General features: G+C 42.8%; 1 protein-coding gene across 3 annotated transcripts in view; it reads right to left on the minus strand.

Annotated features, from left to right (window-relative positions):
* LAPTM4B (lysosomal protein transmembrane 4 beta) overlaps nt 1–15,323 on the minus strand; it is a 112,724-nt gene that overhangs the window by 46,003 nt on the left and 51,398 nt on the right. For all 3 annotated transcript variants that reach the window (XR_002092870.2, XM_006273235.3, XM_059723857.1), the window contains exon 5: nt 4,572–4,670. Coding sequence is in view for 2 of the 3 variants with exons in the window: in XM_006273235.3 (XP_006273297.1) it covers nt 4,572–4,670 (99 nt within the window). In the remaining variant the exon portion in view is untranslated. The remainder of the gene's footprint in view (nt 1–4,571; nt 4,671–15,323) is intronic.

Here is a 15,323-nt window from a genome sequence, read left to right on the forward strand (position 1 = left end):
ACAAAAGCCAACTCTCTCTCCAGAAATTTAAGATACCAAAGTGCTACTAGCCATCTGTTTTTTTCTTTTAGTAGGTTCCATAAACCTACATAGCAGCTCTTGCAAACACAAGGAATTGAAATTAAAATGCCAGTGCTCATTTGGTTTAGCACACAAGTCATTATTAGTAAGTCAGATTTTTGTGACTCATTTACAATAATGACCTTTCAAAAGCCTCTTATCTCTTTCACCCACCCGACCTTCTTGCTTATAGCTGTCATACAGGAACTCTGTTTTTCAGGATGCTGCATGTTGGACTCATGGGATAAGAATGGGTTGGGTTTTTTTTCCCCCCCCCCACTGAAAAATTTATGGAGGGGTGCCTCAAATCCAATTAAGGGTGCCTTGGGTCCAAAAAGGTTGAGAACCACTGTTGAAGACTCTCCCGCCAGGGTGATAATATCTTGCTTTGCTCACTCATAGAAACGTATTAGGAGCTGTTACTCAGTGGGTGAGGTCCACCATATCTCCATAATAAAGGAATTGGCAACTAGTGCAGAACCAGCAATTGGATAATGAAATGCTAATTTGTGTTCATTTGAAAATAAAGGAATATCATATAATTTTGCTGGCCAAGACATGCTCTTGGCCTGTTGACCATGAGTAGGGACCTACCTAAATTGTGGTGGAAGTTCATGGCACAGTGGTGCCTTTAATCTTACTCTTTTCACTGCCCCCGTCCCCTCCCCCCTACTACTGAGTGGCTGAGAGGCAATTTATGCCATTGTGGTGGGGGGGAGAAGAGAGGAGCCATGTGGCAAAAATTGCGAGATGAAAGATACCACTGTGCCAGAAACTTTCATCACCATTTAAATAGGTCCCAAAACATGAGTAATGGAAACTCATTTTGCTTGACATGCACTGAAAGGACCAGCATCTTTTCTTTAAACTTGTCCTTCAGGCCTATTTCATATTTATGTACATGCATTGTTACATTAAGTCACTGACCTATTTACCAGTTCATTTTTTTCCCAAAAGCTTGGACTGAGCATTCATCCATGTACTGAGTCAGTTCTCCTGCACTGGAAGTTAAAATAGCCTGAGAAGTTCTCAAGCTTCCATTAAGACAGCTGGGTATTGTCAGGGGAAGCCTTGACCATGCCCATACCTGCAGTATGGAAGGGTGAAACTTAAAACAGTGGCTGCCTATACATGTACTCAGAGGTGGGAGAGGGGCATTTTAGAGTGGTCCCCAGGCAGCCACTCTAATTAAAATGCTATAGTGTCATGTGTATTAAGCCCCTGCATGTTTAAAAATGGCTGCAGGATGTTTTATCTAAACCTCATTTGACGAGGTTTAGTTAAAGCACACCACAGCCATTTTTAAATGCATGGGGGCTTAATATATGATACGCTGTGCTGATGCTGCAGCGTTCTAATTAGAATGAAGAGCAGGCTCAATTAATTGAGTCTGCTCCAGTATGTTCTAATTAGAATGCCAACTAACACGTGTAGAAGAAGTCATCCTCCCACTTTACCTGGTCTTGGTGAGGCTGCAGCTGGAGTACTTCATCCAGTTCTGGGCTCCACACATTAATCTTGGTATATGATCATCCAATAACAAAAATCTGCATTCTCTGGTAAAGGCATTGCCCATATTTTCTCTTCTGTTCATATTATTGTTTTACATATTTGCCACGGCACGGGGTCCTCTGAGATGGCCATGATCTCCCCAAGACCCCCTTCCTGTGCCAAGCTGGCCCCAAGAGCACCCTCACTTCTCACCCGCCACATCTTTGATGGAGAATAAATATATGGGAGGCTGCCTTATGTCCTCTTGGACATGGTTTGTTGTAATATCTGACCCCGTGGACTCCCAGACCCTTTAAGGGTTCCGCTTTGCAATGGGTGCTTCGGGGCACCCTAGCCTTATGGGCTATGCGTGGCTTCAACCACCCCTTTACCATACCCCAAGCCTCGCAGATGGAATTTATGTTGTTCAGTCAGGGCCTTGTTATAATGTGGCCCCCTTCTCCTCTCTGGGCCCTGCATTGCTCTGGTCTCACCCTGCGCCCTCTCTGGCACTCGCCAATGCTGCCCCCTCTCTGGGGCTCTTCACTGTCCCCTCTGTGGGGTTTCTATCGCCGCCCCTTCTCTGGGGCCTCTCCAAAATGCTGCCCCCTTCTCTGGAGCCTCTCCAAAATGCTGCCCCTTTCTCTGGGGCTCACCATACTTGCACTGGGGTTTCTCACCAACGCCCCCTCTCTGGAGCTTCTCAACTGCCCCCTTCTCTAGGGCTGGGGTCAGTGCACCCTGAATGCTGCACCCTCGCTGGCACTGGGTCCATACTGCTGTGGGTCCCCTATGAGGTTTCCGCCAACCCCTAATAGCCTCACCCAAACCACCAGTTTTAAACAGTAGACAAAACACAAACCCCTCCGCTATAACAAACTGAAGCCGCCCGGCTATAACCACGTTACTCAAAACACCCCAGGGATGCTCCATCCTTTACCTGGCTTGGGGCTGTACCTGCGGTCAGGCCTCTCCTCTCAGCTTTGCTCAGGGAGAGCTCCTTCCTCCCTGGCTGCTGGCAGGGAATTGCTAGCCTGGCCTCAGCCCTGGAGTTTGTGCGTGTCAGGCCCTGCCCCTCTCTGTCAGCTGACCGCTGGCAGGTGTGGGCACTAACTACTCTGGTTGCCCTGGTGATCAACAGCTGGGCTCCTTACTCACTGCTAGGGCTCTTTCCCTAGCAGTTTCCCCTCTTTAGGAGCAGGGCACCTAAGTGCTCTACAACAATATTATTATTGTACTATGTAAAGCAATGTGAACAGAAGAGAAAACATGGGCAATGCCTTTACCAGAAAATACATAAATTCATCTATGATACCAGATGTCCTCCTTTGTCTAGATGAGAATTTCCAGCATTTTATGGTATATAGAGCTCTTTTCATTTTTGGATAGATAAAATGCATGGAATTTTGATCAATTTTACTTCCTTCCATTACAGGAGACTCCATTATAGCGGGGGTGGGAAAAATGGTGGATCCATTTCCTGGCAGGCCCTGCTTGCGTTGCTATGGCCAGTTTCCATGGAGACCCCCCCAGTAGCCGCAGTGCCATGACAGCATGGGGCCAGGATTTCCATGGAGACCAGCCCCAGCAGTGCTGGCATGGCACATGGCTGGGCTGGGAGCTGCTCCAGTGACAGCATGGTCTGGAGCCGGGGAAAAGCTGAGATCCGCTGCCTGCCTATGCATTATAGTACGATAGCATGTAAAACACCCAGAAGCTACTAGAGGATCCAAATGAAAGTTGAAGGTTTCAGATTACTTGAGTGGTTGTCTTCCTGCCTTTCCCCATGTTTGCAAAGTACAAAGGAACAACAGCATTAAAGGTGATACTTCCTATCTCAATTGATCCTCTAAAATGAATTTGTTTTGTGTGTAGCACCACCCATATTAAAAGTTTCACAGTTGCCAAATATTTTTTCAGTGACTTAAGTAATTTTGTTTCCTACTTGCATCCATATGAGTTCAGCTCCTCCTATGGTGACATTTACTAGGTGATGGTGTTTCAATGCCCTTCTTTACTTCTAATAGTAGTAGGAGGAGAGAAGAGCTTAGAAATGTTTTACATACAGTACCTTTCAGTTTCAATACATAAATGGGGTAACATCTGTTATGTCTATCAGAATGATACATAGTGTGATGCATTTGATACTAGCCAACTTTCTTTTCATTTAGCAGGTTCCATAAATCTGCAGAGCAAATCTTCTGCAAACTCAAGGAATTTAAATTAAAATGCCAGTGCTAACCAGATTTTAGTATGTATCTCACTGTTAATGAGTCATATTTTTATGACTCATTCACACTAATGGTGTGTTGCTAGAATGAACATTAAAGGAAATGAGTTTCTGTAATAATGCCAAATCCAGAGGCATTAAATAGGGTAAGAAAAGACATTAATTGATCTCAACCTTGCTAGCCAGTTATACTCTTGGAAAAAATATACATTGGCATGTTAAAAAAGAATAACTTGCTCACCACTAATTTCATATCTTTAGGTCACTTTTTTCTAGTGGGCATGCAATTAAACCTCTCAGAAAACATATGAAAATGAACTATCATAAATATTATAAATTACCATGACATGATCCCCATAGTTCATACTAAGAAAATATCAGTAATGTCATTTGATATAGTTGCTACATTTATACACATTGATCAATGTACACTAAAATCAAACATTTCAGTATGCACACACAAGAGGTAGTGACAAATTAGGATGTCTTCCCATCACATGTGAAAAATGAATACCTCAGCTAACAGTCATCTTAAGGGTATTAAATATATACCCTTGTGTTTCCCTCTTTTGTTTTGATTTTTAAAGCAGCTGCAATTAACTAATGAGTCCCACCCTCTCTTTCCTTACTCTCAAACTCAAGTTGTTTGTAAGTGACATCCCAGCTGTCACACTACCTTTTTGGCCTTCATTACCTCAACAGAATAGAACTGCTCTTCATTAAAAGGGTGAGGACTATTATGAAGATATGGCATATCTAGGAGACAGATGTTGTATACAAGTATGCTTACCTTGAAAGCCAAGATAATACTTATAAAGAGAAGAATAATCACAACTAGACAAGTAGGATTCACTGACATAATCTCTTCCTTGTAGGGAAAATTGGCAGGCTGCAGAAGAAAAAAAACCACATTACAAATAAAGCTCCAGAATCATTAATGTGCTCTTCAATTAATAGCTTATGAGAAGGACACCCATTATATCTAATAGCTCTTTGGCCCAGTACTCCATTTCTGGCACATCTGAATAAACTGTGTTATAATTACAAAGGATATTTTTGTATTACAAAAGAAAAAAATCAAATTGTTCTATGGACATGAACGTTTCCAGTAAAGAGAAAACTAGAGGTCTGGGTTTTGGGTTGTTTTACTGTTATTGTATTCTTTGTTTCTTTTGTCATCTCTGACAATAATAAAGTTTTGCCAAATACGGTAAAGCAATCAGTACACAGCTTGCCATTCAGTTCAAGCAAGGAAAAATTGTTAGCATTATATAATACATGGACTGGTGGCAAGAATATAAAAGTGTAGGGCTCAGAAAATGTGGCTCTAACACGAACTTCCTTTGTGACCCATAACTTAACCACTCTGTGACCCAGTAATCCCATCCAGAAGACAAGAGATAAATAACACTTTTTCTACTTCACAGGTGGAGTGTTGTCAGGCTTTCTTAAGTCACATTTGTAAGACATATAGGCACTTTTATATATGCTCCGGGGATGTGGGGGGACAGCACTGTAATTAGTGTGGCTACAAGTGTGGCTCTAATTAAAGTGCCACTGTGTCCCCTGTATCAGCGTCCCCATGTTTAATAAAGGTGGCAGGGATGCTTGAACTAAAGCTCATTCAACAGGCTTTAGTTCAAGTGCCCCCACCACCATTTTTAAGTGTGGGGATGCTGATATACAAGACACAGGAGGCTGCTGGAGCGCAGCAATTGCCACACTCCAGCAGACTCAATTAAATCGCATCTGCTCTGATGTGCTGGAATTCCAGCACATAGGTGCCCTTATAAAGTTACTAGGATAAAAGGAGTTTTATTTGCCAAGTTATTTTAAAATAATAATTAAACCCCCAGTGGAAACCCTTTGTAAAGAAATATTTTCAAACTGAAGTACTGAAATGAATTGCAAATCTTGCTGGAATCTGTCTTCAAGAGAGAACCTCACTGTAAAGTAATTTCATCGTAAAATGTGGCTTAAACCTTTTCTTGTACACAAAAGTTTTCAAAATTCTTTTTCGGTTAATAATATTATTATTATTATTATTATTATGGAAAGAACTATTTTTACTTCCTTAAGGCATGAAAATGAACCAAACTGCCAGTTGCATTGGTGTATATCCAGAGTAACCCCCTGCTGTTACTTAAAGTCAGCCCCTAGCTCAGCAATTTCTTTTTTAACAGCTGCTGTAAGAAATGTTCTTTGGTATTTCCATAAACTGTTCTGAATACTTAAGATCCCCAGCTGGTGTAACTAACTGAAGATATATGTTACATAAGCATATTTTCTGGTCCTTGGTAGAAATGTTTTTGTTCTTGCCTTGAATTTTATGGCTGACATTTTAATAATTTTTTCATTATAAATTTACTGGGCTTTGAAGGAATACAATGAGAGAGCTGAAATTCACTAATTTCTGCCTGCGGAAAATTTATTAGTGATTTTGCACAGTATCTTTATCATTGGCACAGCTGATACAGTTACCCAAAGACCAAGAAAGCCAGAACTGTGTTGAAAAAAGACATGAAAAACAAACATATTCTTTAAGAAATGCAGCTGTAGAACCACTTATTTTTTAGATGGACCAGTTAATTGTTAGGTTGATGTTCAGCAGCCAGTAAAGAGCAGTTACAGTAACATATCCTGCATATAATTTCCATTAACCTAGTGGTAAAAATTAAAACTACTTTGTAAACAGAATGAAGACTCAGACTGACACAGGTCATGTTAAACTAGTGATTCTCAAACTGAGGTACCTTCAGATCCTTTCAAGGGTGCCACAGAATGCCACAAAACGTTAGCACTATTAATGTTCAGCGTAAACCCAGGGATTTCAAATAGGAATCCCTAATGTTGAAAGCATTCGGACCTGTTGTGCTCCGAGTTCTTTGCAGCAGAAGAATTAGTCTTGTATTTTTCTATAGTCGAAAATCATGTGAAAACTAAGATCTAACACAAGGTTTGGCAAACCCCAACATGGCACGTGAGGCCATTTTCCTCAGCACACCACAGCTGGCCCGGGCTCTGCACAGCTGCTGCTGGCTATGGAGCCCAGGCTGCATTGCCCCAGGCTTCTACCTGCGTCCAGAAGCACGCGTCCAACCACCACTACCATGGAGTGGGTGCTGGGGCTGTTGAGCCCAGCACAACTGTTTGCAGCCTCTTGGCTGCAGTCAGCCCCAACTCTGGGCAGCTGCAGCAGGCAGTAGGCAGGCTGCAAACAGCTGTGTTGGGCTCCGCAGCCCAGGCACTGGCTCCGTGGTGGTGCCACACACCTCAGGACAAATGGTGGGGGGAGGGACCAGGGTTGTGCTGTCCCAGGCCTCTTTCCAGCCATGCACTTGGAGGCGCTTGTGTAGCCACTGCTGCCATGAAGCTGGTGCCGTGGCTACAGAGCTCCGTGCAATTGTTTGCAGCCTCCCACGAGCCCAGGCTCTGGGCAGCTGTAGGAAGTGGTGGGCAAGCTGCAAACAGCTGCACTGGGCTCTGGAGCCCTGGCACAGGCTCCATGGTGATGGTGGGTGCATGCGTGAAAAACAGCGCACTGCAGGGAACAGGGCAAAACAGCTCCTCTCCCACTGTCTGCCTGAAGGCGTGTGCAGCCACCACCAGCAATAAGGATTGGGCCCTTCTGGCATGCCAAGTTGAGGCCTGGGTGGAAGCTGGAGTGCTTTTGGTACTCAGGCCAAAAACGCTGCTAACCCCACAGCTAACATTTTTCCAAGGGGTGTCTTGAGTCTAGAGAAGGGTGCCTTCAGTCTATCAGTGGGAGGGTGTGCCTCAAGTCTAAAAATGGGTGAGAACCAACCACTGTGTTAGTCTCTAATATCTGAGCAAAGTCACTGTTCTAAGACTGGACATATATCAATTCAGTATCTTGGTTATGGCCTAATGGCATATTTCCAGACTTCAGCTGAGCTGGCATTCACTTCTGCGGGGGTGGGGAGAAAAATGAGAGAAAGGGAAACAGCCAATAAAGTTCCCACCAAGTAAAAGAGCAGGAACATCTGCCAGAGCCATAAACAGTTAGCTTGCTAACTTCAGCAGCAGCAGGTGCTGGTGAGCAGGTCACAACTTGCCCCTCAGCATTACAAGCAATAGGAATTTCAGATAATATAGGAATAACCCAGCCAACATCAAGTAGTATAAAATTCAGTATTTTGCCAGGATCAAGCGCTAGTGAAATTGCTACTGAGTGGCCAGGGTTTTAGATGACACTTTTCTGGAGTGTTGACTCTACAGCCTCAACAGACTGGGCTGGGTCTCCTTCTGCATAGACTCAAGCCACATGCTGATACTTAAATTTGAGCTCGACAGCTGCAGCACTGTGCAGTCAGATCCTTGTCAACTCCTCATGATTAGTGTGAAAACTGAACTCATACTCCCTCTTCAGGGTTTTCCAAGCTACTGTGTGAGGAAAAGGGTTTCTGGAAGTTGATAGCACAAGGTCATGATGTCCATTTGAAAGAAAGACAGTTTTTTGTAACAAGGCAGTGACCTAATTAGCACCAATATCTCCATGTGTTAAAGGTAGGCACAGGGAGAGATTTTATATACTTTTAAGGAAACTATTCTCAGCCAGAAGTGACACTAATGCTGTATGTTATGCCAGTAATATGTGGAAGGACTGAAGTAATGTATGATATGAGAATAAAGGGCTATATCTTGGTGCAAAGCAAGGAAACAAAATAGCAGCATTATGAGACTCAAAGATTTCAAAGAGACTTTGCTTTTTCAGGATGACAGAAAGCCTAAGCAAACAGATGTCCATACCTCTTCAGTGGTAAAAAAATCTGCGTTGCTTTTGTGCTGTAGTTCTCTTTGTATTATGGGGGGGAAAGTGTTGGCAGTCCAGAGCTGCCTGTGTTCTTCAGCACATCTAATGTTTGGAATATAGTGTGATAACGATATGCTGCAAAATGCTGGTTCTCTGCAAAAGGCATGCCCCAAAATGGGGCACAGGAACACGTTATGCGTGCCCAAGCAGTCTCCTACTGGGGGATTTCTGGGGCATGCCTCTGCAACCAGGGGGATCCAGTTTCCCATTTGCAGTTGTCCCACAGGATTGGGCCCCTGAAGTCCGAGGACTGGCAGGAGCCTGACACTGCAGGACAATGGAAGGCATCTGGGTCACCTACTGAGGCAGAGTAGCTGTGCTGGGACATATCGTAGCACAGCTGTTCCCACTTCAAGGATGACATGTTTATAGACAGACTGAGTTTCTTTGGCTATCGCAACAATCAATCTTAGAACAGAGGGAAGCCAGCATGATCTTGCCTAAAATGCCAGTCTAGGTGAACCAGTGCAACCCCCCTCATGTGTTTACAGGTTACATTGGCACAGTGGAATTTGCCCCAGTGTAACAGGGCATGTCATTTTCACCCTACCACTCTGCACTGGTACATGTATCCCACTGGCTGAAATCCATTGTAGGAAAGTCCCAGGACACAAGTTTCAAAACAAGATGTTGGTGGATGTACAGCTGCTTGGACTAAAAAGTGGTTGTTATATAGAAAGTATTTGATTTGTCTACAGAAGTGTATCTGGGTGAGAACATATCAAGTCCATAATCTAAAATACAGGTGAACATCAATTTACAAGTGAATTTTATTCTAAAAATGTGTATGAACTTAAATGCATTTGATACAATAAGAAGTCCATATGTTAAAGCAGGGGCGGGCAATTATTTTGGGCAGAGGGCCGCTTAGTTTTGGCAAGCCATCGAGGGCCGCATGATAGTCAGCCAGGGGCAGATAAATATTAATTTTCTAAATTTTTTAGGGGTCCCACAGGCCAGATGGAATGGCCTGGCGGGCCGTGTTCAGCCCACAGGCCGCATTTGCCCACCCCTGTGTTAAAGCCATGATGCAAATGTTATTTATATAGTACCATGGACACTGAGTACTAACAGCACTATATAAATAATATTAATAATGAAAAGCTTTGGACTTTGTGCCAGCAAACTTTTAAATGTTTTACTATTCACTTTAAAACAACTTTCTTCCCCTTCTTCCAAATCTGTTTGTGTTTTATATTTTCTTCTCGATTTTAGAATTTAAAAATTCCATACTTAATATGGAGTGACTTCCTATAGAATGGCTATATACCTTGGAGTATAGAAGTCGTATATAATTTAACAGAAAACAGTAACATACAGGCAACCCTCGCTTAGCGTTATTTCGCTATAACACTCATTTTAAACTGATACCTGATTTCACTTAGCACTCAGAGAGTTTTGTTATAACGCTCGCAGTCACTATCTTGGGTCATTAAAAACACTTGTGGTCACCATCTTGGATTGTCAAATACTTTCGGTTTCACTTAACACTTGTTTCGCTTAACACTCAACTTTTCAGAAACCAATTAAGAGCGCTAAGTGGGGGTTGCCTGTATATGTCATTTCTAAGCCCATGCTTTGAATTTAGCAGATAATTATATCTTCAATTTAGGATCCTAGAAGATGGTTAAAAAACTATATAGAGATATTCTCTATACATTTTATACACTTTTAGAATAATTCTGATCTGTTTAATCCCTATTCCATTTTAGGGTTTTTACTTAAACATTTTTAATGAGAAAGGCTAACATAGCCTTAATTGAAATGACACAAAGCAACACCCTGATTAGTTTCACAGTAAAGCTATTTAAAACACTATTTGAAATACACTATTAAATGAGCTATAATATTTCCATACATTAATAAAAAACAAGCTTGTATCACTCTTTCTGAATTGCATGTTCATTATACATGCTTAGAGACCTACTCAAATTGAATTGCAATTTCATGGATTTTGAGGAAATCATGAAATCAGGCAATCAGGTGATCTCTGCAAAATCTGCAGGGGAAGAAAAAACAAGCAAACAATAAAAATTTACTAAAACTAAAATGCTGGCTCGGGACGGGGGGAGGGGGGGCAGCAGTCCTCCGGGTCACACAGTCCAGCATAAAGGGGGCTTCTGGCACTAAAGTAAGCAGGCAAGATGCCTGCCACCCCTGCCCCTCGTCGCTGATTGGCTGAGGAAACTGCCTGTTGTGTGGCCCCACCCCTCTCCACCAATCAGTGACGAGGGGCAGGGGCTGCATGATGGACAGCCCTCTCCACCAATCAGTGGTGGAGGACAGGGCCATCAGGGCCACTCAGCCAGAGGACCAGGGGAGAGGCTACCATGATAAGCCCATGAAAATGGCAGCTGGCCCTGCTATCTGCTTGCAAAATCAGGCAGAAAAGAGATATGCCTTAAATTAAACTCCTCTAGACCATTACTATTACTGGCAAAACAGCTACAGTATTTAATATAATTTGAAATATTTTCTATTATATAGTTATAGTGATGATGGTTAGGATACTGATGTAGATTAGAACCAGCATTTTGCAGCATATTGTTATCACACTATATTCCAAACATTAGAGGTGCTGTTTAATCTGCAATGCTTGTTTTATTATGCTGTGATGTTCTTGCATTTTTTGTCCCTTTTAAATGATATATTTTTCTACAAGTATGAGTTTTCACAGACACTTGAACGTATAAACATTTAATGCAGGTGATATAAGAAAACAGTAACCTATATATAGAAACATTGTTACACATTTCAGATAAATGGTACTAATAAAAAGTGTCCAGCTCCATTGTCCTTACATTAAATGGTGCTTTATTCTGTCCACAGTCCCACTGAAATTTTTTGGAACATATATAAGTCATGCCTACACTGTGTTGGACCATAGTAGGGAATATCACCCACCCACTTGTTCTGGGTATGCTGATCTTTTTTATTTTTATTTTTTTAAGAAGTCACATAGCTCCTTCTTATGTGCTTTAGGGCAGTTCTAGGGTGGCTATATGACATTTTTTGCATGTGGCACACGCAGAGCAGGAGTGAGTGATCCAAATATGTTCATGGCAGAACTCTTTTATACCATAGAATCATAGAAGTAGGGTCGGAAGGGACCTTGCAGATCTTCAGGTCTGACCCCCTGCCTGGGCAGGAAGAAAACTGGGCTCAAGTGATCCCAGCCAGGTAGGCATCAAGCCGCTTCTTAAACATCCCTAGGGTAGGAGCCAGCATCACTTCCCTTGGAAGCTGGTTCCAGATCCTAGCCGCCCTAACTGTGAAGTAGTTCTTATGGATGTCTAATCTAAACCTACTCTCCAACAACTTGTGGCCGTTATTCCTTGTTATACCGGGGGCACTAGGGGAAACAAGGTCTCCCTCAAACCCTTCTGGTCCCCCCTTGTGAATTTATAGATGGTCACCAGGTCCCCCCTCAGCCTTCTCTTGTGAAGGCTGAACAGGTTCAGGTCCCGTAGCCTCTCATTGTAGGGTCTGCCCTGCTGTCCCCGGATCATGCGGGTGGCCCTCCTCTGGACCCTCTCAATGTTGTCCACATCCCTCTTGAAGTGGGGTGCCCAGAACTGGACACAGTACTCCAGCTGTGGCCTGACCAGTGTCACATAGAGGGGGAGGATCACCTCCTTGGACCTACTTGAGATGCACCTGTGGATGCACGATAAGGTCCGGTTAGCCCTGCCAACCGTGACCTCGCATTGTCGGCCCATGTTCATCTTGGAGTCAGTGATGACTCCAAGATCCCTTTCTGCCTCCGTGCTCTCAAGAGGGGAGTTTCCCATCTTATAAGTGTGCTGCTGGTTACTACTGCCCAAGTACAGCACCCTGCACTAGTCAGTATTGAAACGCATTCTGTTTTTGTTAGCCCACCCCTGCAACCTATCCAGGTCTTTCTGCAGTCTTTCCCTCCCTACTAACGTGCCCACCTCTCTCCATATTTTGGTATCATCAGCAAATTTGAACAGGTTGCTTTTCACCCGCCGTCCAAATCGCTGATAAAGAAATTGAAGAGTGCGGGCCCAGGGACCGAGCCCTGGGGGACACCGCTGCCCACTTCCCCCCAGGTCGAATATGACCCGTCCACCACCACCCTCAGAGTACGACCCTTCAGCCAATTAGCAATCCATCTGACCATGTAGGCATCGATGCCACAGTTACCTAGTTTTTTAATGAGGATGGGGTGGTCGACAGTGTCAAAGGCCTTGCTGAAGTCCAGAAAGACTACATCCATGGCGACACCTGCATCCAATGCTTTTGTGACCTGATCGTAAAAGGCAATCAGGTTGGTCTGACATGACCTGCCCCTAATGAAACCATGCTGGTTGCCTTTGAGCATCATCCCCGATGCCGGCCCATCACAGATGTGCTCCTTGATGATCTTCTCAAAGAGTTTCCCCAGGATTGAGGTAAGACTGATGGGCCTATAGTTGCCTGGGTCCTCCCTCCTCCCTTTTTTAAAGATGGGGACCACATTGGCTATCTTCCAATCATCTGGCACCTGGCCCAAGCACCACTAGCGCTCGTAAAGCCATGCCAAGGGCCCTGCAATAACCCCTGCTAGCTCCCTCAACACCCTGGGGTGGAGAGCATCTGGACCTGCTGATTTGAACACGTTCAGCCCCTCCAGTAGCACTCTAACCCGGTCCTCCTCAACCTTAGGTCTTGAGGCATTCCCCTCAAGTCCATCTTGAATCACGGTGGGGGAGTACCATCAGATACAAGTTATGCAGGCCTACCTAGTAAGGTGTAATTCACTGTACATAAGGTCAGCAGATTTGTGCCCAAAGTGAGCAAATTAAGTAATGTGGCATGTTCAGATGCACAGTAAGGGAAGCAGCCAAAGTCTGATGTACTGGGCTTTAACCTAAGAGAGACCACTGGCATCAGAAGAAAAAAAAGAACTGTTTTAACAATGTGCTTACAGGACTGCCAAAAAATGCCAAATCCCAAAACAGCAGATGCATGCATTTTTTCCAGATGTCTATCACTAATTCTATCAGAAGGGTTGGGAGTGTTATCCACATCCTTGAGAAGAGCTGTATTCCTCAGTATCGCTTCTCAAATTTACAATGACATGGCAGAAATAGAAACACTGTAAAAATGCCTGAGAATAAACAAAAGCTAATCTTTTGCCTTACTTCTACCCCAGTAGGTTCTGGGTTAAAGGGACCAGGCCAAGATCCCTTCAAGACATAGTTACAAGTTATCTGGTGTGATTATGCTCTGTGCAACATGGCTCACTCCTCTACCTCACAAGGCTGAAGGTATGACTTAGGATTTTGTTCCAAACACAATGCTAAAAAATAATATTTCTCCAGGAAAAATCTTGAGTAAGAGAGAAAAACTCTTAGGGACAAAGTTAGTTCAAATTCAAACTCAAGATCAAATTCAAGCATTGCACTTTCTTCTACACTGCTGCTATCAACTAAAAAAAAACTTGTTTTTCATTACACCTTATTGTGTATCTGACACCAGCAGATGTGATCTTCACTTCTCTTCTTTTTGCTGCTGTCCACCCAGGTAAATTTACTGAATCCATACCTTTAGGTACAAATCTGACACACATGCATAATGAATCACCCCTTACGATGAAAATACTCCAGTTAATTTCAGGGGAACTAATTTTGGAATAGTGTAACTAACGCATTTCCCATGGACAGTTTCAGTGAATGTAATGCCTAAACTTGAATGTACTTTAACAACTTTGTACCTGAAGTAAAAATCCATAATTGCATTCTATCATTTTCTCAAACTTTTGCTATTAAGTCCTTCAGCTAAAAACTGTTCTGTGGTCTCCCTTGCAAAGAACAAATGATAATGTAAACATTTAAATACACGTTGAGTTGCTTTCAAAATCCTCCCTTGAAATTACTGATGTGCTTGTATACTTTGGTAAGTACTCAAAAGAACATAATATGCCAGTAATCTGCTGCTTGAACTGGTATTATGATCATTTTCAGAGTCCTGGAATTTGTTTGAAGACCATAAAACTGCCCCTGCTATTTCACTGCTTCCTTCTAGGTATTCAGGTTGTAGCTGTATTGGTCTAGAGGAAAAAGCAATCTGAGCTTATGATAGAGGTGATATCTTTTATTAGACCAATAAGATTTTTGCAAAAAAAAATTCTTTAATTGCAAGCTTTCAGGCACAAACACCCTTCATCAGGCATTGGAGAACCCAGAACTTTTACAATCTTTTCTCCAATACCTGATGAAGGGTGTTTGTGCCTGAAAGCTTGCAATTAAAGAATTTTTTTTGCAAAAATCTTGTTGGTCTAATAGAAGATATCACCTCTACCATAAGCCCAGACTGCTTCCTTCTAGTGTCACAAAGGTGATAATTGTCCAGCATGTCACAGGTGTAGACAGACTAACAATTATATATTTGAAAAGGGTGAAGGAATTTATCATATTTCAGATGAATCTGCGATAAGTTTTATCCATCTGCTCCTATCCCACAGTAATACATTCCTAATTAAATAGGGTTTGTCAGTAAATTAGCTTCACTTACATCAGAATATGAGTGATGGATTAAACAGTTACAGAAGTTTATCTGACGGGCTTATAAGTAGAAAGTCTCCTTTCTCTCTTTAAAATGGTATAGTTATTTGTCTGTCTACAGCTTATGTTTGTGTGTCTTGCTATGAAAATGAATCTGCTGGAAAGTTTATATTTTCATAGAGATTAAGGCTAGAAGGGA

The sequence above is a fragment of the Alligator mississippiensis genome, chromosome 3 (genome assembly GCF_030867095.1).
Source record: "Alligator mississippiensis isolate rAllMis1 chromosome 3, rAllMis1, whole genome shotgun sequence".
Taxonomy (NCBI): domain Eukaryota; kingdom Metazoa; phylum Chordata; order Crocodylia; family Alligatoridae; genus Alligator; species Alligator mississippiensis.